The sequence below is a fragment of the Bos mutus genome, chromosome 4 (genome assembly GCF_027580195.1).
Source record: "Bos mutus isolate GX-2022 chromosome 4, NWIPB_WYAK_1.1, whole genome shotgun sequence".
NCBI lineage: Eukaryota > Metazoa > Chordata > Mammalia > Artiodactyla > Bovidae > Bos > Bos mutus.
This window is the reverse complement of record NC_091620.1, coordinates 56,949,817-56,973,287: the sequence shown is the minus strand read 5'-3', so window position 1 is coordinate 56,973,287 and position 23,471 is coordinate 56,949,817. Positions and strand designations below refer to the sequence as shown.

At 41.1% G+C, this 23,471-nt stretch overlaps 1 protein-coding gene and 1 long non-coding RNA gene across 3 annotated transcripts in view; one reads left to right on the top strand and one right to left on the bottom strand.

Moving 5' to 3' along the window:
- Positions 1-23,471, top strand: part of LOC138987622 (uncharacterized) — a 96,449-nt gene that overhangs the window by 32,828 nt on the left and 40,150 nt on the right. Inside the window, exons 3-4 of the long non-coding RNA XR_011464006.1 lie at positions 15,895-16,072; positions 18,086-18,347. This is a non-coding gene — a long non-coding RNA (uncharacterized lncRNA). The remainder of the gene's footprint in view (positions 1-15,894; positions 16,073-18,085; positions 18,348-23,471) is intronic.
- The window catches only part of NPSR1 (neuropeptide S receptor 1), a 152,580-nt gene continuing 147,737 nt past the window's right edge, over positions 18,629-23,471 (bottom strand). For both annotated transcript variants that reach the window (XM_005889111.2, XM_014483724.2), the window contains 2 exons: positions 19,868-20,048; positions 18,629-18,806 (listed from right to left, as the gene is read on the bottom strand). In XM_005889111.2, coding sequence (XP_005889173.1) covers positions 18,716-18,806; positions 19,868-20,048 — 272 coding nt within the window. In that variant the 3' untranslated portion in view covers positions 18,629-18,715. The remainder of the gene's footprint in view (positions 18,807-19,867; positions 20,049-23,471) is intronic.

Here is a 23,471-nt window from a genome sequence, read left to right as displayed (position 1 = left end):
CTGATATTTGCCTCATGAGGGGATGCGACAATGAAATGAAATGGAGCACGAAAAAGTAGCTAGCCTACTTGGCACAAAAATCATAAGTTCTAGTTCAGAAAACGTCGCTTTCTGTTGTCTGTCACCTAATACAGACCACTGCCCCTAGCCCTGCCAGTTCCACACCCTAAGAAAGAGTCAAGGCCTGATCCCCAAAAGCAGTGTTGGCGGAGGGGACGGGGCAAGTCTAGTGGCAGTGAGAACTATGACACGTGTCCTGGTGGTCATTCATTATGGTCTGAGCTAAGGCGGGGCGTATGGGAATGGAGAAAAGGCAGCAATTTTAAACAGGATCTGATGTCATCAAATTTGCATAGAATCATCACTTTCAGGTGCTCTGAGTGAGCCGGCCTGTGTTTTTGCCCTTTGAATTATTTGACTGTTTCACATGAACTGTCCTATTGTCCAATCCCTGCTCCACTCATTCTTGCCCTCACCTGGTAAAGAAGGACCACTCCGTGCTCTCAGTTTCCAGAGGCTGCTGCTTAGGAACAGTCCTGCCCGCTACCATGCTGTGTCAGCCCGGTCTTGGAGGCCGGTCTTCTTTCTGTGGCCTTTATGGGATTCCCTTCCTCAGAACCCTGGCCCTAATGCTACGTCAAGTGAGCTTCCCTGTGAAGTCATCCCAGTTCCTCAGGAGAGGTTGGCCTCCACTCCCCCTGGTGCGACTGCTTCTTTCAAGCAGGCTTGGTGTGCAGCCAGGGCCCCTCCTCATCCTGGCCACCTTACCCAGCCCTTTGGCAGGCTGAGTGCTGGCAGTGCCTCTCTCCCCATGTGTATTCTACTTTAACAGAGGGGGACAAAGCAGCCCCGATGGGTCTAAACTGGAGTTGCCAAGGTGGCCAACGCAGTGATGGATACCACAGGACACCAAGTTGCCTCTCTCCTGTGAAGAACAAGGCCTGTCTTCCTGGGCTGTGCTGGGCACCCAGCTCTTCCCTTTAGTGCAAGTTCACTCTCTCTCAGGCCGAGAGCAGGCTCACCCCCACCCATCCTCTGGACAAGCCCAAGTGCTGCTGTGTACCCGAGGTGGGTTCTGCTGGGCTTTACACTGGATGTCGAGTGCAGCTGTGTGTTCATATCTCATTCCCTTCCTTTGACTTGGGGGATTACTCTCTGCGAAGGGACCTTCAACTCTCATTGGTCAGGATGCTGACAATTCCCGGTCTCCATGTTCTCCCCAGCTGGATCAGAGCTACTTGGAGATGGGTAGGCTGGACAGGCATAAGGGCATGCTGGGGGTGCTGGCCGGGGAGCACTAAAGGGTGCTGCAGGATGATAAGGGGTTCTAGACTCCTCCTCACTTTTACTTCTGGCAGGTCGAAAAACTTCCTTTCTGAGGACTCCTTGCTCTTTAATAAAGGCAATTCACCAGGCTTAGTTAGTAGTATTCTAACATACCCCAGATACCTTGGCTATTTGGCCTATTTGAACTGTCAGTCTTAGATTCATCTCACTTGATTTCCTTATTAACTTCTTTGTTTGGGGCAGAGGATTGAGATAATTCAATATATTACAGCTTCTCATGTTATAAATTTTAAGGGTTGGAAAATTTTAATAAAACTGATAGGCTTTCTCTATCTAGGGTAGATATGCCTAGTTTATTCATTCTGCAAATTTCAGAACACCTCCTTTTCATAACTGAGCTCCTACTGAATGCGAGGCTATGCACACACAAAATGTCCAGCACCACAATGTCCTTAAGAAACTGCCCTTATTTCCTTCTATGGCCTGGAGAATTCCTCAATTTGGCATGAGTTTTGCTGTGGATATCTTCTCCTTCACTTTAACCTCTGAACCTCATACTAACCTAAAGAATAAAGCAAAGATTCACTCTCTTACTCTCCTTTCTTCCCAAAGTGCCAATCTTGCCGAACTCTCTCTTATTTATTCACACCTTATTCCCAATCTTAGTTGCTCAAGCCATCTGACAGGTAGGCAAGAAGAAGCTCACATGTTCGTGGTTTTCTAGGGAATCACATTCTGATAACAGTTATGGAAATGAGTTGTTCTGGTCACACAAGGCACAGTGAAACACGGGGCTAGAAGGAATTGAACAACACGACTGAAGTGACTTAGCAGCAGCAGCAGGGTCCAAGATACCACCGTGGATGAGTTCCTCTGAACTGTCTGTCTCTCTCTGGTCTCTCCCCTCTCCTCTCTCCACTTGTGTTTCTCTGTACAGCTGCACCATTGTCCTTTATCAGTCAATTTTCTCTGCTTACTCATGGGTCCTACTGTCTTACAAGCTTGAAATGGTCCATTGTGACCTCTCCCATTTTATCGTATAAAATTTGGGTTTCAGTTCCCACTAAATGACTCATTCTCTTGGCCACAGTCTGTTGATGAGTCTGTGAATGAGCCCCCGTGGGTTGGTGGTCTACCTTGGTCTAATCTGCTTTAGCCAGAAGGTACTAGGCCACATCGGACCGAGCACTGGCCTGAATATTAAAGGCAGGACAGTGTCCTTCAGAAAAGACTGTGGGTGTGGAAAACACACTAAAGGGAGCCCATGCCAGCATTATTCCTGCCGTGGTGAGAATCTGAACTCATCTCTCTATTTCAAGAAAAGGAAGGTGGTCTCCATGGCAGGTGAACTCTGAGGCAGGGAGTTGCTGAGGGTATAAACTTCCTACAGAAAGAGCCTGCTGATTTGTAAGTAAATACTACTAATCCTCAAAGAATAAAAGAATGTGCTAAGGATCCCCTGTTATGTCTACTAAGAATGACCTTTTCTGGACTCTGCAGTCAGGAGTAGGTGGAGAGGGAGGTTACTCAACTTTAGCCATGGGCTTCCCTGGTGGCTCAGCTGGTAAAGAATCTGCCTGCAATGTGGGAGGCATGAATTCGATCCCCGGGTTGGGAAAATCCCCTGGAGAAGGGAACAGCTACCCACTCCAGTATTCTGGCTTGGAGAATTCCGTGGACTTAAGAGTTGGACATGACTGAGCGACATTCACTTTGTCCAGGGAAGCCTATTTGTCTGGCCTTCCACAGACTAGTCACAAGAGAGAAGCAAAGCTAATTCCCCTCTGTTTTATACCAAGGAAATTAGCAATGGGTATGTCTTGGGAAAGAGCTAATACAATCTGGATGGGAAACAAAGGAAAGATTGTTAGAAGTCAAAACGGGGTGCACAAAAAAGAAAACACTTTTTTTTTCTTTTTTAAAATTTATTTTATTTTATTTTTTTATTATTTTTTTTATTTTTAACTTTACAATATTGTATTGGTTTTGCCATATATCAACATGAAAACACTCTTTTGATGGGGAGAAATTTTCCCTGGGGAGGTGTGGTCATCTTTCTCTAGAAAGCGGCTCCCTCAGTCCTACCTGGTGAGGTTTAATCTGAGTGATTTGAAGGCAGGAGGATGATACTGAGCATGCGCAGCTCAGCTCTACTCACTTTCTCTTGGGCTTGAGCTGTCCACAGGGTATAGAAGTTTTCTTCTGCTTCTTTATGTCTCCCCTGAGCTGCTAACTCACTGCTGTAGGAGAACCTGTCCTGGGTCAGTTTCAGGAAATTGGAGGGTAGAGAAGGCAGGGTGGCCTGAGGGCTTCAAGAAACAACTTCCAGAAATTCTTTAGCTTCACCCTTTTCTAAGTCCTCAGAGTTTTTCCCATTCAGCTTGCAGATGAGGTTGGGGGTAGCATGAGAAATACTCAAGGGAAGTTTTTATGAATTATGCTATAAAAGAGAACACATGACTTTTCTTATGATCCATTGCCTAAAATTCATAGGGCCAAAGTTACCTGTAAGAGAGGCTGAGAAATGCATAATGCAGCTGTGCCCAAGAGAAAGGGTAAATACAGATATTAGTGAGCAGTAGCTCTATGTGCCACAGTGCGTGCATGCACGCTTAGTCGCTCAGTCATGTCTGACTCTTTGCAACCCCATGGACTGCAACCTGCCAGGCTCCTCTGTCCATTGGGATTCTCCAGCAAGGTTACTGGAATGGGTTGCCATGCCCTCCTCCAGGGGATCTTTCCAACCCAGGGGTTGAACCCAGGTTCTCCCGCATTGCAGGTGGACTTTTTACCATCTGAGCCACCAGGTAAGTCCAAAAATACTGGAGTAAGTAGCCTATCCCTTCTCCAGGGGATCTTCCCGACCCAGGAATTGAAATGGGGTCTCCTGCGTTACAGGTGGGTTCTTTACCAGCTGAGCTACCAGGGAAGCCTATTTACCACAGTGAGTTCATTGTTAGCAAACTCTCTTGACTGCAGGTGGAGAAGGCAATGGCACCCACTCCAGTACTCTTGCCTGAAAAATCCCATGGACAGAGGAGCCTGGTAGGCTGCAGTCCATGGGGTTGCAGAGTTGAACACAACTGAGTGACTTGACTTTTACTTTTCACTTTCATGCTTTGGAGAAGGGAATGGCAACCCACTTCAGTGTTCTTGCTTGGAGAATCCCAGGGACGGTGGAGCCTGGTGGGCTGCCGTCTATGGGGTCGCACAGAGTCGGACACAACTGAAGCGACTTAGCAGCAGCAGCAGCTTGACTGCAGGTACAAGCCACATTTGTTAGTAATAATGGTGTTGTTCTAATCTCTCTCCTGTCATCCTTTATTTGATTTTATAATCTATTCAAAGCTCTTGTGGGGAACAGAGGCTATTTTTGGACCCTTCAACTCCAACATTTGGTGCAGGTCCTTGGAATGTTGAGAAATAAAACACAGGAGTGGAATAACAAATTGAAGGGAATTGGACTCTAATTTTCTTCAAACCTTAAATCAGATGGGTAAAGAATATGATTTTGGACCTTAAATCCTTTGGACTTTAATATATTTGAACTCTAACTTAATCATTGACTTCAATCATTGAAATTTAATTTCTTCCCAGGAAATTCATGATGAGAAAGGGTTGATATTCAAACTTGAAACATCTTGTAATTGGTATTTTATTGCTGGAATATCTTAACATGATTTAATTTCTTTGTAGAGCATATAATGATTAGAGTGACAATATAATTTATCACCCAAACTAGGATAGTTCTGAGAGAAAAAGGAGGCTCTATTAATAATTATGCTTGGACAACAGTCATAAACCTATACTGTTTGGGTTGAGCTGGACCGTATGATCACTCTAGCTATATCGGATAGTGTGGAAGGACGTTAAGAAAGAGATATTGAATAAGGAGTTAATTAACAGCAATATAGAGATTTAATTGAGATTTTTCTGACTCACATGAGAGCCCTGTGGGGATCAATTCTAACTTGTCCATCAGTGGTCCCAGGAGGGTCCACAGGGGAACTGTACCAGTCAGGAGCCATACAAGGGAAAGAGGAGCCATGGTAGATATTTCAGAAAGAAGGGACTTATGCAGAATTGGGTGCACAGGTGCTAGGGAGCTGAAATAGCAAAGAAGAATGGTAGCCTAGGGATTAATAACTGCAGACAGCAGCTACCACCCCTAAGACTGGAGAACAAAAGGAAGGAGGCATTACCCTAGGAGTTTAGAGAAGGGCCCCCAGGACAGATGTTGAGGTCTCTGGGGCAAGCTCCATGCACCTGAGGAGAGGTGTGGTCTGAATCCTGCTAGTAACCCTGAGGAGATGATGGGAAAGCTGATGATTGAAATACAGAAAGGAAGCCCTCTATATTCCCCAAATTGTGTTCTTTTTTCCATATCCTACCCATTTCCCTTTGGCAGACCTTACCTAACAAAAAACAACTAACAAAGGAATTGGGAAATGTGGTTTGCAGAGTCCCAGCCTCAGCTTCAGCATCAAATGGAGTGGAGGATGGGCTTGGAGCAAAGAAACAGTAGGGGCATAAAGGGTCCAAATGAAGTGGGTGGCATTGGGAGGGTACCTGATGAAAGAGGAATAGAAAGGTCTTGATAGAACTTATGATCTCCTCATCGGAGGATCACCACACCCCTGGCTGACCATAGGCTTAATATTTAATCACAAAGAGTTAAGAACAAATAATTGTGGAAAGTCAGCGGTGGATGATGCTTCTTCATTTCTAATGTGTCCTTTCATGGAGAGATGTCACATTTTCAACTTTTATTTGCTCTTCAGTTGTTGGAAGAGGAAGGAATAGCCTTATCTGTGTCATGAATTTGGAGAGAATAAACTGGGCATGCTCAGCTCAGCCTTCCTCCTCTCCTGGGTGCAAACTGCTTGCAGGATGCTAGTGTTCTCCTCTTCCCCTTTATCCATAAATCTTATTAGTTCACTAACATTTATCAGTACACACTCTATCCCAGGCAGTGTTCTGGTCCAGGGGATATAGCAGTGAACAAAATAGGCAAAGATCCTTGTCTCATGGGAGATGTTGGCAATAAGCAGTAAACATAATCATAATCACATTATACAGTGCATTGGAAGATGATAGATGCTGGTGCAAAAAAACAAATCACAAAACAGTGCAGGAGATCAGGATTGCTGGATTGGCAGCCGCAGTGTGAAAGAAAGTGGTCTGGGTAGGCTGACTTAGCAAGTCCATTTGAGGATATGAAGAGAGTCATTTGTCTGCTTACATTCAGAACCCTGTAAACGCCATAGTTTTAGAGGTGAATATTGACCATTCTTGGAGAAGGAAATGGCAACCCACTCCAGTATTCTTGCCTGGAGAATTCCATGGACAGAGGGGCCTGGTAGGCTGCAGTCCATGGGGTTGCAAAGAGTCAGACTTGACTGAGTGACTGAGCATACATACATGCATTGCTCACTCTCTTTCTCAGTCCAGCCACCACTTGCCCCCAGTCCTGGACATGCCCTGAGTATCTAGTTTGAGTAGGACTATGGGCTGTGGCCCACAGCACAGGTAGGTTTAATCACTAGGTTTACCTTTTGAGGTGTCGTCTTGGAACAAAGTCCAAATCATAATTGCCTATAATTAGTGCTTTACCCCGCTTTGCAAACAGATACACATGGTCAGTTAGCCTACCCACCTCATCCTGCCTCCACTTTGCAGCCAGGACAGCAGTATTAAAGCAATAGCTATTGCTGTTGGCAAACAAATGTGCACACAGTTTTTCTTTAAGGCAGCAATCCTTAAAGTGTGGTCCAGATCCTGGTGAGTGGAGAGGACCTTTCAGGGAGGGTCTGTGAGATCAAAACTATTTTCATAGTAGCACTAGAATGTTTTTGGGGCCTTTTTCATTTTCTTTCTCTCTTGTGTACAGTGGAATTTTCCAGAGGTCACATGGCATGGACTAGCACAACAGATTGAGTGCAGAAGCAGATTAAAATACTCCTTTTTTCCCCTAACTACATATTTGTGTGAAGCCTGATTTTCTTTACATATTTCTATCAAAACAACATATTGCCACAGATTGAATGCAGAAGATCTGAAAATCCAGCTGTCTTCTATTAAGCCAAACTTAAAGAGATTTACAAAAAGTTAAAACAAGTTGATCTTCCTGCTAAATTTTTTTTTGAAGAGGGAAATAGTTACTTTCCATATAGAAGATATTTATGTTACTATGTATTGAGTTTATTATTGTTATTTATAAAGGAATTCATAGGTAAATATTAAACAGTTTCTCACATTTAATTTTTAATGCAGTAAATATCTATGAGTATAATCCACATAAACAAGCATGTGAAAGTCAGTCAGTTGTGTCTAACTCTTTGTGACCCCATGGACTGTAACCCGCTAGGCTCCTCTGTCCATGGAATTCTCCAGGCAAGAATACTGGAGTGGGTTGCCATTTCCTACTTCAGGGGAATCTTCTCAACCCAGAGAATGAACCCAAGTCTCCTTCTTTGCAGGTGGATTCTTTACCATCTAAGCCTCCAGGGAAGTCCATAAACAAGCATAAAGGGGTCCGAGTCTGAAGAGGTTACACTCAAGGGCTTCAGTGTAATACCCTATCTGCATGTTTTTACAGCCCCCAGACATCCCTTCAGAGGCATCCTTCCTTGTTCTCAGACATCACATAAACTCAGGGCGATGCTTCCCCACTTGATTTCATTTGCGTATCTACCTGCATGTAAAGCACTCTATACTAAGGTCTCTCTTCTTGTGGGGAAAGAGCATTTAGTCTAGAGTGGATAGAAGAAACAAAATTTAGTCCTGGGTTTACCTAACCATTATCTGGAGAGTTGCAAGGTGATGAAGTTGGACTCTTAGAAGAACATTTGTCCTCAGGTTGGACTCAGGGCAACTGGACAGAGGTAAGCCAAGGTGGCCCACACCCTTCCTGGCCATGAGAAACTTGGGCTTTAAAGACCTGGCATGCTGTTAAGCACTGGTTCCTAAGTACTGGTGCCTCAAAGAGCTGCAGAAACCCCTGCACAAGAATCACCTGAGTTGCTTGCTGTACGTACAGACTTCTAGGCTGTACTCAGAGACCAATGAATCAGAATGCAGTTGGAGATCTCAAGATCTGTACTTCTTTCCTAAGCCCGTGAGTGATTCTGTGACGCAGCAAGATTTGGGACCCTTTGATCAGCCTTCTTAAACCCTGTCAAATCATCATGGAGATGAGTCAACATGCTTTTGACACCAAATATTTGTCCTGGCCACCTCCTGCAGGCTCAAAGTATCTACTTTTTTTGGAAGTTAGTTCTTTGGCAATAGGGCAGCAATGCCTCAAATGTTCCCTCTTTACTTGAAAGCCTCTCTGGAGGAATGCTGATGTGGCTGTACTTGGGGAATAACACAGCAGGTGTATGTACCTGCTATACATGAGGGATGAGAAAGGGCAGAAAGGAGGAGGAGACTTTTTGGAAGGACATGGGGGTTGGAGTTATGAGTAAGAACTTCAGGACTCCAGGACCCCTCAATAGGCAACAAGAGAACAGAAGCTAGATATTGATTTCCACTGGACTGACACTCAAGACTGTATGGAGGAGCCAAGATATTTCTGCAGATTTTGAAAAATGTTGGCATCAATATTCCTGTTACTGGGTGTGAATGATACATTGCTGGCTCAGAATGCAGAGAAGGAACCCAGAAGCATCTTTGGGCCATCTCATCTCTGCTGTTGCTTGTGTGTAATCCGGACCCGATTGATCACCTTCCTGTTTCCAATCTGGCTGCCTTCTCTGCACTACTACCAGAATAATAGTCCTAAAAGACTTTGAAAAGCTACAGTTTTAGAAACTTCTAATTGTAAAATATAACACACATTCATAAAAGTGCTGCTACTGGTGCTGCTAAGTCACTTCAGTTGTGTCCAACTCTGCGACCCCATAGACGGCAGCCCACCAGGCTCCCCTGTCCCTGGGATTCTCCAGGCAAGAACATTGGAGTGGGTTGCCATTTCCTTCTCCAATGCATGAAAGTGAAAAGTGAAAGTGAAGTCGCTCAGTCGAGTCCGACCCTCAGCCACCCCATGGACTGCAGCCTTCCAGGCTCCTCCGTCCATGGGATTTTCCAGACAAGAGTACTAGAGTGGTGCCATTGCCTTCTCTGCATAAACGCACACCAAATGTAAATATATAGCTTAATGAGTAATTAGATAGTGAACACCCGAAGCAAGAAACAGAACCTTACCAGCCCCTCTTCTGCAGGCTCCCTCCCAAACACAGCTCTTTCCCATCTCACAAAGGAGCCTCACTCTTGGCTTTTATAAATTACTTCATAAAAGTAATTTCCTTGCATTGTTTTAGAATTTTATCACCTGTGTATGCATCCCTATATACAATAGTAAAATGTGGCTGCTTGTGAATTTTACATAATTGAAATCATATAGTATCTTTTAGTATTTATCTTCTTTACTTTTATATTATGTTTTTAAAGATTTTTTTTTACGTTGTGACAAGCAGCTGGGGTGGGTTTTCTTTTGGTCATTTTTGGTGCTATAAAGTACTTTATTGTATGAAATATACCATATTTTTTTAATCTATTGTTCTGGTGGGCATTTGTTTCACTTCCACTTATGGTTCTTATAAATCAGTATTATTATGATTGTTGTTAAGTTGCTAAGTTGTGTCTGACTCTTTTGCGACCGCATGAACTGTAGCCCACCTGTCTCCTCTTGTCCTTGAGATTTTCCAGGGAAGAATACTGGAGTGGGTTGCCATTCCCTTCGCTAATTATTATGAATATTCTTTCACATATATTAAGGCTCACATAATTATACTCTTCTGTAGTATCTTTACTCAGGAATGGAAATGCAAAGTCGTAGAGTATATACATCCTTAATTTTATTAGTTAAAGGCTAGAATGATTGTAGGAGCTTTCCTGATGGCTGAGTTGGTAAAGAATCTGCCTACAATGTGAGAGACTCTGGTTTGATCCTTGCTGCTGCTGCTGCTGCTAAGTCACTTCAGTCGTGTCCGACTCTGTGCAACCCCATAGACGGCAGCCCACCAGGCTCCCCTGTCCCTGGGATTCTCCAGGCAAGAACACTGGAGTGGGTTGCCATTTCCTTCTCCAATGCATGACAGTGAAAAGTGAAAGTGAAGTCACTCAGTCGTGTCCGACTGCCAGTGACCCCATGGACTGCAGCCTACTAGGCTCCTCCATCCATGGGATTTTCCAGGCAAAAGTACTGGAGTGGGGTGCCATTGCCTTCTCTGGGGTTTGATCCTTAGGTTGTACTAAATATTTACCACCAGAAAACAATGAAAATTTCTGATGCTTCACATCCTCACCAACACTTGATATTGTCAAAGTTTTAAATTTCTGCCAATTTAGTGGGTGCATATTAATATTTCACTGTGATTTAATTTACTTTTCCCTGACTTCAGTGAGATTTAACATCTTTTCATTTGGTGTTTTATTGGCCTTTTAGAAAATTTCTTTTCTGAAATCAAGTCCTGATCAATTTCTATCTGTTTTCAATTGTCTTTTCTTAGTGATTTACGTGAATTTTGCATATTCTAAATACTAGATCTTGGTCATTTGCAAATATCATTTCCCATTCTATCACTTGCTTTTTCACCCTTTTTTATGATGTCTTTTGATTTTCTAATTTTTTGGTAATCAAATTTATTAATCTTTTCCTTTCAAAGCAGCAGTTTTTGTGTTTTGTTTAAAGAGCTCTTGCCCTATTCAGAGATCTTAAAGATATTCTCTTACATTATTTCTTCAAGTTGTTTTATTTCATGCAGTTAGATCCATAATCCATCTGGAAGCACTTTTGCATATAATCCACCAGGCTTTCATTTTCATTTTTTTCCATGTAACTGCCCAATTTTCCTTACATCATGTATTGAAAGAGCACCCTTTTTCCATTCCTCTGCAATGCTGTCTCTGAAATAAACAAGTTTTCCAATATGTGGACATCTTTTTCTGAACTTTTTTACTGTTATATTTGTTAATTTGTCTACTCTGACACAATACTATAATTTTCATTATTATGGCTTTGTGATAAGATCAAGTATCTAGCTGATCAAATATTCCCACTTTTTTTTTCTTGGTCTTGGCTAATTTTGGCCTTCTGCATTTCTGTATAAATTTTTAGAGGCAACTTGTAAAGTTCTACAGAATTCCTGCTAGAGCTTAGATTGTTACTATATTAATCTTACTAATTGATTGGAGAAGAATGGATGATTTTATGATAAATCATGGTGTACTTGTTTCTACATTGAATTAGTTCCTTTTTAATACCTTTCAATAGTACTATGATTCCTCCATAGAGATTTACACACCATTTATGAATTTATTCTTAGGAACTTGATCTTTTAAGGCTATTGTAAATTGCAATTGAAAAGTAATTTTATATTTGTTGCTCTTGTGTGGAAATGATATTGACTTTTGTATATTGATTTTGTATCCTGCAACCATACTAAACTTTATGATTACTTTTAATTATTTACAATTATAATTATCAATTCTAATATTGTATCTTATTTTGATATTCTATACATTTATATCAATAATAAATTGATTTTTATTATGCATTGCCAATCCTTATGCCTTTTATCTTTTTGTTTTTGTTGCTTTACTATATTGGCTAGGATCTTAGTACAGTGTTGAATAAAGTGATGATGATAGTATTCTTTACTCATTCATTCTTTATTTCAAAGGGACTACCTCAAAGTTTTATCATTAGGATTTTTGGTACATAATCTTTAGAGTTAGGGATTTCTTTTTAACTCAAATTTGTGAAAATCTTTTATTGTGCCTTAATGCCCAATAATTTTATTGAACATTTCCCCTGTATCTGTTACACTGATAATGTGTTTTTTTTAACTCTTGTAATCTATTAGTATAATGAGTTATTTGAGTAATTCTCTAATATTAAGCCAACTTTGCATTCCTGAAATGAATACAACTTGGTCATGTGTTTTAGTCTTTTTATATTTTGCTGGATTTGGTTTGCTAAAATTTAATTTGGAACTTTTGTTTTTATTTTCATGACAAAATTTCACTTGTAATTTTCCGTTTGGTAATATCATTGTAGGGTTTTGACATTATGGCATTTTTAGTCTAATAAATAGTTTCAAGTCTCCTGAATAGTATAAGTATATAGAATTGGAGTTGTTTTTTATTTAAATTGTGGTAGAACTCTCCAATGAAGGTGTATTTTTTCTTTAGTAGTTATGATATTTACTACTCAACTTTTCTGTTTCTTCTTATGTCAGTTATAGTAAGGTGGCTGTTCAGCTATATTTTCAGTTTGCTTTAGTAGTTGATCATAATATCCTTTTATTATCTCTTTATTGACTTCAAGACCTGCAGAGATATCCTTAAAATAAATAATACTGCTTACTTGTGCCTTCTCTCTTTTTTCCCTTTGACCAGTCTCATAAGAGGTTTATTGCTTTTATTATTTTTACAAATAACAGAATTTTGTCTTGAGCTTCTAAAATTACATGTTTGTTTTCTATTTTATTAAATTTACTCCTGCACATTATTTTCTTGCTTGTATTTCCTGTGGCTTTGTTTTGGTGAATTTCCCTAACTTCATGAACTAGATGATTTATTCATTAACTTAAAGGAAAAGAAGAAAAAGAAGAAGAAAAAAAAAGAAGAAAAGAAGAAAAATTCTTTTTAGTCCTTTGTATCCCACACTTTTGATATAATTTCATTATCATTCAATATGATTGTTTTCTACTTTACATGTACTTTTTTCTTTGATTATAAGTACTAAGAAATATATTTTCTGATTTCTAAACCTGGTAATCTGGTTTCTAAACCTGGTTAAGCTCCTGCTCTTGAGTTCTAGCATAATTGTATTGTGATCAGAGAAACCAATCTGTTTGAGCTCAATCTTTTGAATGTTTTGAAGCTTATTTTATTTATGGCTGACATGTGGTCAAGTTTTGTAACTGCTTCACATGTGCTTGAAAAGACCATTTATTTTGGAGTGGTAGGATAATGTGCGCTACCTGTGTTATTCATGTTGTTCCAATTATGCAGATCATTCCTAGTTTTTGTCTCCTTCAATTACTGAAATTAAGTGTGACAAAATTCCCCACTATGGCTGTGGACTTGTCTATTTGTTTGATAGTTCTGACAGCTTTTGAAAATACATATTTTGAGGCCATCTTGTAAATGCTTAGAAATTTAGAGTTATATCATCTCACTGAACTAAAACATTTATCACTTGAAATGTCCCTGTTTATTGCCACTAATGCTTTTTTCCCCCTTAAAATGTATTTAGTCTTTATTAATACAGTCTCACCAGCTTTTAGTACTGTTTCCATGGAATACCTTTGTCCATTCTTTTATTTCCAAACTTTCGGCGTCCTTGTGTTTTAGGCATATCTCTTGCAAATAACATATAGTTGTTTCTTTAAAAGTCTAATCAAACAAAAACTGGAGTATATAATCTGCTTACATTATTACAGTTACTGATATATTTGGATAAAAAAATCCACCATTTTCCTATGTGCTTTCTATTTGTCCCAGCTATTCATATTTCTACTTCTCTCTTTTCTTGCCTTCTTTTAGACTGCTTGAGTACTTTTATCATGTTTTTCTTCTCTTTTAGTTTCAAAGTTATATAGTTCTTTATTTCTATTATTTTAGTGATTACAACCTACATTCTTGAAATGAAAACATGCATTCTTGGTGTATCAATGTCTAATCTATATTCTACCTACATTCCAGGTAATGCAAGGACTTTAAGCAATTTAACCATCTTAATTTTGTCTAGACTTTATATGTATACTATTGTTGTATATGTGAGTATGAATACTGAGTCACTTCTTTGGGACTTCTTAGGGAGTCCCCAGATAGTCAGAAAACCATGAGACTACATGACACAAGCCTCTGTCCATCTTAACATTCTGTATGCATGGAATTGCACTTTTAAAATGTTAATCAAACCAGCCCTGTTGAGGATAATGCAGTCTTAAAATGCAGCTGCAGAGAAATGAGGCATGTGTTTTTCAGGTTTCCAAAAGCGAGGAGATTGGCCCCTGAACAGGACCATCTACTTTCAGTCAAATGCAATTGAAAAACTGCAAGAAACACTGTTCATTTCAGTTCAGTCGCTCAGTCATGTCCAACTCTTTGCGACCCCATGAATCGCAGCATGCCAGGCCTCCCTGTCCATCACCAATTCCCGGAGTTCACTCAGACTCACGTGCATCGAGTCAGGGATGCCATCCAGCCATCTCATCCTCTGTCGTCCCCTTCTCTTCCCACCCCCAATCCCTCCCAGCATCAGGGTCTTTTCCAGTGAGTCAATTCTTCACATGAGGTGGCTAAAGTATTGGAGTTTCACCTTTAGCATCAGTCCTTCCAGTGAACACCCAGGACTGATCTCCTTTAGGATGGACTGGTTGGATCTCCTTGCAGTCCAAGGGACTCTCAAGAGTCTTCTCCAACAACACAGTTCAAAAGCATCAATTCTTTAGTGCTCAACTTTCTTCATAGTCCAACTCTCATATCCATACATGACCACAGGAAAAACCACAGCCTTGACTAGATGGACCTTTGTTGGCAAAGTAATGTCTCTGCTTTTCAATATGCTATCTAGGTTGGTCATAACTTTCCTTCCAAGGAGTAAGTGTTTTAATTTCATGGCTGCAGTCACTGTCTGCAGTGATTTTGGAGCCCCCCAAAATTAAGTCTGACACTGTTTCCACTGTTTCCTCATCTATTTCCCATGAAGTGATGGGACCGGATGCCATAATCTTTGTTTTCTGAATGTTGAGCTTTAAGCCAATTTTTTCACTCTCCTCTTTCACTTTCATCAAGAAGCTTTTTAGTTCCTCTTCACTTTCTGCCATAAGGGTGGTGTCATCTGCATATCTGAGGCTATTGATATGTCTCCCGGCAATCTTGATTCCAGCTTGTGCTTCTGCCAGCCCAGCATTTCTGATGATGTACTCTGCATATAAGTTAAATAAGCAGGGTGACAATATACAGCCTTGACATACTCCTTTTCCTATTTGGAACCAGTCTGTTGTTTCATGTCCAGTTCTAACTGTTGCTTCCTGACCTGCATACAGATTTCTCAGGAGGCAGATCAGGTGGTCTAGTATTCCCATCTCTTGAAGAATTTTCCACAGTTTGTTGTGATCCACACAGTCAAAGGCTTTGGCATAGTCAATAAAGCAGAAGTAGATGTTTTTCTGGAACTCTCATGCTTTTTTGATGATCCAGCAGATGTTGGCAATTTTATTTCTGGTTCCTCTGTCTTTTATTAATCCAGCTTGAACATCTGGAAATTCATGGTTCATGAACTGTTGAAGCCTAGCTTGGAGAATTTTGAGCATTACTTTGCTAGTGTGTGAGATGAGGGCAATTGTGTGGTAGGGTGAGCATTCTTTGGCATTGCCTTTCTTTGGGATTGGAATGAAAACTGACCTTTCCAGTCCTGTGGCCACTACTGAGTTTCCCAAATTTGCTGGCTGTAGTGAGGTATAGTCATATGACCGTAAAAAAAGTATAGTTGCCATAAGGCCTGTAGCTCACTTAAGATGACTCTAGAAGAGTAGAGCTGCTCTGTTTCCTGCTAAATATAATTTTGTCTTCCTGTTTCCCCACCAGATGCAGGCTTGTGGTCCCTTCCGACACTGTGGATGCAAAAGGAAGAGGCAAAGTCCTTTCTGTATATGGATGTCTAGAGTTGTCATAATGATGTGGGGAAGCAAGTTTAAGCTGTGTGTTTGGTTGAGAAGGGATACTTTTTTCTCATCATTAATCACAAATTAAAGCCATTTAAAAGGTATGGGAAATGTTGCTTGGCAAAATTAAACTTCCGTTAAATTATGCTCAATACAATCCCTGGAAGCAAAGTTTTTACCATTCATATTTAATTTAGTTCAGTAAAGTGGAGACACTTATTTTCTCTAGCATGGCTAAATATATTAAACACATCTATCCTTATTATCCTAAATTTTTGCCTATGCCTGAAGCTAAGTGATATTGCAATCATAAGTGTCTGTGACATCTTGGTGTAGGAAGTAAGCATCTTAATTTTATATATCACTCTGCTGGCTTCTCTGGCCCCACTTCGGTGTCCAAGGCTATAAAAATGACATCACAACACTAAGCTGCTCATTTTCTCCAAGAGTTCAAACTGTATTTCCCAATTGGGAAATGATGTTTCTCTGACTTCATGGTGATAGATGGAGAAATTACACCTTCTAAAGAGCAAACAACGTGGCCATGAGTCATACAATCATTGCCTCCCTGGGGAAGAAATTCCAGAAGCTATGACTCTATGGATTTAATTTAAGCCATTATAATCTCAGCACCTATATCTGTAAAGAACCCACAAGACTCTCTGCTCCAGCCTTATTTTGTTCCTATTTTACAGATGAGACAGTGATGCTCAGAAACATTAAATAATTTGTTCCAAGGTCATAAGACTATGAAACTATTACCAGCATTCCTTAGTATTTAAATCATGTTTCCTCAAGCTCAGAAAATACATGAAAAGGAGGACCCCAAAGTCCTCACCAATATGAAGCAAGTTTCATTGTACTGGCAGCTTGTCTTGCAGCAGCCTGTACCATTATCTTACTGATCTCCAGTCTTCACTGGGAATAGGAGTCTCAGCGCTACAATAACTACAAAATCACATTCACAGGTTTTAAAGCCCACAAAGCCCCTCACTTGACTCTCTCCTTAACTTTCTGGGTCTATTGATGGATGAGGTAGGCATGTAATGCCTTTCTCAGACCAGAGCTTGACAGAGGTTGAAAGCATCTGTCAAAAGAACCCAGGCCTCCCATTTTGCCATGTAGGAAGGGCAGCCACCAGATTTTGCACTGTTAATTGGCTCCCATGCAGACAGTTATCTTAGCAATGATTATGTGGGTCTTCTGTAGCACATCTTGATTTAAAGTGAAATGTCAAAAAGCACTTCTCAACCACTCAAAGCTTCCAGGTTTGCTCACATTTAGCTGGTTGGACAGAAAGGAAGGCAGCCTTCAATACTGTTCTGTAGATGTACAACTAGATTTTTCAGGCTCCACAAATTCAGAAAGTAATTCTAAGATAGATGGTAACTGAGGAGTCTGCTTTCTACCTAAGAGATACGTTTCTTAAGGTCAGATGGAATTGAAAAGAGAGTTTATGGGAAAAATGCCACTGTGACCTTAAGCATGAAGTCTTTGGGTTGACACCATAATGAGGAATGGAGTGCTATTAAAATAATAACTCCACTAGCAGTAGACGAAAAAAGACTTAAGCTCAGGATAATTTTGGGAAGGAGGATTTTGCCAAGGAGATTTTAATGTCAAGAATGTATGTGAGGCTAAAAATAAGGAGCTCACGCGCATCCTAGAACTGTGGGTGGGGATGTATATATAATCAAATTAAATTATTCCACTTCCACTTATGGAAAAATCTGATGGCAAAAATTGATTAGAAAACATTTAGTCATATTTCACTTGGATTATGCTTATATATATCAAACTCCAGGCTTGTCAAAATAAGGCCCACGAGTGCTTCCCAGCCAAGGTGTTAGATAGACAATAGCTAAAATGTGCAAAAATGATAAAGATATTACAGAAACATCATGCCTGGAAAAGCCACAGGCGTTCAGCTCCCAACTATAGAGAGAGAAGTGTCCCTGAGGTATGAGACATGGAACCCAGAGTGGCCTAAATGTGGAATGCAAAGGGAGGAGCCTTCAGAGAGCCAGAAAGACATGTGTGAGACCCAGGTGCCACCTCTCAGAGCCTGGAGGTCAGAGCCCCATGACTTTTTGCGCTGTTTCTTTTCCTACCAGATAAAGTACCCCTCAATTTCGATTTTGCTCTGGAGGGCCAGCACTTATGTTCTTTCTGCAAATCATCTGTTGATACAATGGGACCGTGAGGCTGGCTGCTGCCAACACATCCATCTGCCAACCATGGCCATCTGCAGAGGAGACACAAAGCCTCAATGCCTGGAGATGAATTTATTATTTGTTGACATTTCGAGGACAAACATCTCTTTGGCCACAGCTACTGAAACTTGATTCCAAAAATGGGAGGAAAATCTAGGCCCAGGTAAGCCTTTTATTTACTTCTTAAATTGTAATTATAAGAACATGTACAAACATGCTTTGTTAGTCAATTCCCTCTGTTTGCCCAAGCCTGGGCCCCAGGCCAGCAACGTCTCTGTCCATTGATTCTGGTGCTGACAGCGAGAAGGGCAGCTAGGAGTGGTAGGGAAAGAAGGGGTATCTTTCCTGGCTGGTGTGAATAGTTTGTAACTTCCTATTGGCCAATACTTGCTGAGGCAGGTGACACACACTTTTTAGTGTTTGCCTTGTGCATCCCCCAAGTGATAAAGGTACAGGGCAGAGGCCCAAGGTGCTAATGGGAACCCAGGAGAGTTGATGGGGCTCAGCCCAGTGCTACCACTGCCCCATGATCTACATGAATTCTGGCTTGGACAGAACCTGCATCTCATGCTTCTCAGTTCTCTCCCGACATGTCATTCTGGAATCCCGTGATCTTTGCTCCCTAAAGAAAGAACAAAGAGGAAAAATCACTTGTCCTGAATAATTTAACTGTTCAGGAGCTAACACTTGTGGAGAACTTATTAAGGATCAGGCATTGTGCTAAGCACTTTTAATGTAATAGCCCTCACCATACTTCCCCACCACTCACAGCCCTCCTTCCTACAGATCAGCACCAGAGCCCAGTGACAGAGACATCACTGGCTAAGATGTAGGCACTGCTATTGCTATTACCCCCCTTTTACTTGTGAGGAAATGGAGGTTTATGGAAGTTAAATAATTTTCCCTAGGTCGCATGTAGCTATGAATCAACAATGGCAGCATCAAACCCAAGCCTGTAACCATTCTGCAATTCCATCATGGAGACAAGAGGAAAGGGGAGGGCAGGGAGGGGCTGATGGGTGAGAGGCCAGAGGCAAGGCAGGTGAGGGATGGTAGCCATTCTAACGAATCAGTGACGTTTAGGATCACTGAGAAATGCTACCATACATCCATAATTCTAGAAGGACTTGAAAGATCTTGTCAACTGATGGAAGACAGATTCAACAGAGGGCATCAAACCCAAGCCTGAAACAATTCTAGTACGATTCCATCCCCTAAGGATTTTTCCACCTACCCCCTGTAGATTGTGCAGTAAAACAGCTGAAAAACAACAGACTGAGTCATTGTGGGAAGGATCTAATTTCAGATCTGTAACTAATTATTCATATAATCTCAATAATTTTACTTAACGTGTGAGCCTTAATTTGTTTATCTGTAAAATGATAATTCTTTGTGTCCTGCTATCTCCATGGCATTGTATTGAGGCAACTCATGGGGAGAAGCTTTAAACGAAAATAAGGATCATCTATATGTGACTCGATTAGGATGATTGCTATAGGAGGTGATGTGGTATAGGAGAAAGCATGAGCCATGGCTGGGGGGCCTGAATTTGAATCTGTCACACTAGCGGGAATTTTTTGACTCTCAGTTTCTCATCTATAACCCGCCCGGGAGCTCTAGCATGAGGAAGACACAGGTTGGAGGTGAGTGCAGAGGGCTTCCCCGTGTCTGAATGCCCCTTACCTGCAGGGGAAGCATATGGAGTTGCTGAAAACACAGTAGATGAGGGGGTTGATGGCACTGTTCAAGGCAGGCAGGTTCTGAATGATCACAGAGGCGTAGAAACGCTCCTTAGTGTTTGGAAGGAGGCTGAAATTGTCCAAAATGTCGAAGAGGAAGTAGGGACTCCAACAGCAGATGAAGGCTGGGGAGCAGAGAACCATTAGCCCTGTAGCAGCCCACAGCCCAGGGGGCCCTCCGTGTTGGCCCTGAGTGGAGCTTCAATGAGGAGGCTCCTTACCACCTGGGATCTCAGAAATATTTAGAACAGTTGTGTGTGTTCATATTAATGTCATGTTTACTTAAACACACACACACACACTCACACATACATACATTACATCCCACAGACGCATTTCTAAAGTTGAGTAAATTTGCTGGAGCTTCTCTATTTGTAAAGGGAGGGTCTGATTTAACTACTGCAGTGATCCTTGAAAGGCTGGGAGCTGTTCAGCATGGCCTCAGCCTCTCATTCTACACAGTGCGAAAAAAAATTCAGCAAATCCCTTTGGAGACTCTATGGTGAAAGACAGAACAAGGAGCACTTTATAGTGACTCCTGTTTTGGGGTAGGCGAGGGGAAGGGGTGATATCTAGTGTTTCAAAACACAGCCTGGCTAAGTCACAAGATTCTCAATTTTATTTTCCATTTCCAAGTCAGCCTTTCCAGGCAACACCCACATTATATACCCCTTACCAAGTGCATTAGTATGCGTGAGACCCTGATTCTGCTTGCATCCAAATCCTCAGAGGAAGGAGATGAGAAATGGAGACCCAGAGTGCGATGGCCAATTTTATGTGCCACCTTGACTAGGTCATAGGATGCCAAATTTTTTTGTTAATCATTACTTCTGATTATTTCTGTGTTCTCAGAGTATTTCTGAATGAGATTAACATTTGAATTTGTAGATTAAGAAAAGTAAGTTGTCCTCCCCAGTGTGGGTGGGCAGTGATCTATCCATAGGTTTGAATACAATAAAAAGGGTGAGTGAGAGAGGAGTCACTCTGTTTGCTTGACTGTCTTCTGGCTAAGACTTTGATCCTCTTTGGCCTTCATACTTTGACTCAGACTGAGACGACACCATTAGCTCTCCTGGATCTGGAGATCTGGGGACTTTTCAGCTTCACAGTCAAATGAGCCAATTGTTTACAATAAATATCTTAATATATATATATAGGTATGTATGTATGTGTATGTATATATATATATATATATAATTTCTCTGGAGAACACAGATTAATACCATAGAGATAAACCTTCTTGGGGTTGACTGGAACCCACATGTGCTCTCTCTTACTTTCTTGCCCCATCCTCTCCACTCTCTTTCTTCGCTTTCTCAGTCATAGGCTTTTTCCTCAGGGAAGTCAGGCTTCCTTTGCCATCTGACTGCAGGAATCAGCTTGTCGCCATAACTCTTTGACTGACACATGTTTTTTTTCCCTCCTTGACCTTGACAATCTGTTAAAAGGGAACAGTTGTAACACAAAGACCACTGAACATTCTGGGCTCTGGTGGTAAAGCCGGGCATTGGCGCAGATAGTAGTTCTGGGGCATGGAGGGGCAGAGCTTCTGTTTGGGGAATTTTGAAAACACGTGTGCATATATTTGTGTGTGTTGTGTGTTGGTTCTGGTTTTCCTAGGGATACCTGTCCCCCTGCATCATGCAGCCAGCCCCACCCACGTCTCATACATCCTTCAAATGCCCATTTGGACATTTATGGAGCAGAGAATCTGTTTATAATGACCCCAGTCTAAAAACCTGATTCTATTTTATATATGACCACAATATTTTAAATAAATACTGAGTTTTCCAGAAGTCCAATTCCCTTGCAAATAGAGGAAAGATTACTTTGTTTAATTTGGAACTTTAGCAGGATTTGTTTACCTACTGGGAAAATAAAGTCACTGACAGCAATACTGCTTTATTTTTTATGTCTCCATGAAAACACACCTGCATTGGTTTGCATTTGTAACTATTATTACTTCTTTATTCTACTAAGGACTGTATCCAAGTATTTATATATTGAAATACATATTATTTTGTTATCAATTATTTTCTTCCTAGTCTCTCTTTATGTTATACATTGCTCTGTTAAGAATTATGTTAGGTTCATAGGTTTTTGTATACATTTCATTTCAGAGTGGTAGAGGGGCATTACAAAATATTTGTTATAGGAAGGGGCATTTTGGTCTGATTGGATCACTGACATGGCTGACCTCCTTGTGGACTTTCTTGCTCTCTGACTAAAGGGAATCCAGTGCTTATGTATATGGCTCCTGATTATAAAAGGCTGTACTGGCTCTGAAACACATATATAAGATATGCTTCCTGACTCAACATCCAGGGAATGTGTATCATGCTCCTGATTGTCTGGGAAAGCAGATAATCTCTGATCTACTTCAGAAGCTTCTGGGAAAGGATTCTGAGCCCCAGTGGGTGGTATGTGCTCTATCCCCAGGTCTGCCTGCAATGTTGTTTTGTGAGTGTATTCTCCTGGCTAAGTCACACGGCATGTGGTCTGTTTGGTATTTTGCAGATGCATTTTAGAAAGGTGAGATGGACAGTTCTGGTGACTTAGTGTACTAGCAGACCTAACATGAGAGCTATGCTCCCAGAGCTCTTAAGAACCACAAGATGGGTAGGGAGGGGTAGTATTTTGAGCTAAGTAAAAAAGGAAATGGCACAAATCTTTTCCTTCATGCATATCCCCATTTGTTCTTTCAACAGATATTAATTAAGCACAGTGTGCATGGACCCTATAAGCCCTTGGTGATAATGTAAGAAAAACAAAAGTGAAAGTCATTGCTTGTGGGGATTTTGCCAGCAGGGGAGATAGACAATAAGCAGATCAATATATATCCTATACTGTCAAGTGGAAGTAGAAATATGAAGAAAAAATAAAGTAGGGTAAAGACTACAGGAGAGACATTTAAGACTTGCCAAGGAGGCCTTTCTGAAGAGGTGGTGTATTGTTGGAAAGCAAGATGATGTTAAGCCATGGCATGGATAAGCCATGCCACCATCTGAAGGTGGGGCATTTCAGGTGGGAAATATTGCAAGGTATGAACAAGTTGACATTTGAAGAAAGAGCAAGAAAACCAGTGTGCCTGTTATACATAGAATGGGCAAGGAAGAGAACAGGGGCATGGGGCTGGATACTTGGCTGGAGGACAGATCACACACACTGTGTAAGACATGGGAAAAAGTAAGATTTTATTCCAGTGTAATGGGAATCCATAGGTGAGTTTGCAGGGTAGTGATAGTGTATGATTAACATTTTTTAAAAGATCACATTATCTGCTTTACAGAGAAGGATTAAGAGAAGATCAGTTGCAGTTCCAGTGTTCCAGGCAGAAGTTGGTAGGAGCTTAGATCAAGGAAATAATTGTATAGATGCTGAAAAATGGTTGATTTTGAGATTTCTTTTGTAGGTAAAGTTTTTGTGCCTTACTGATAGACTAGATATGTGGCGTGGAAGAGAAGTAGAATAATGACAGACAGATGACCCTTAGGTTTTTGGTGTGGATGAAAGATGAAGTCATTTACTAAACTTGGGAACACAGGAGG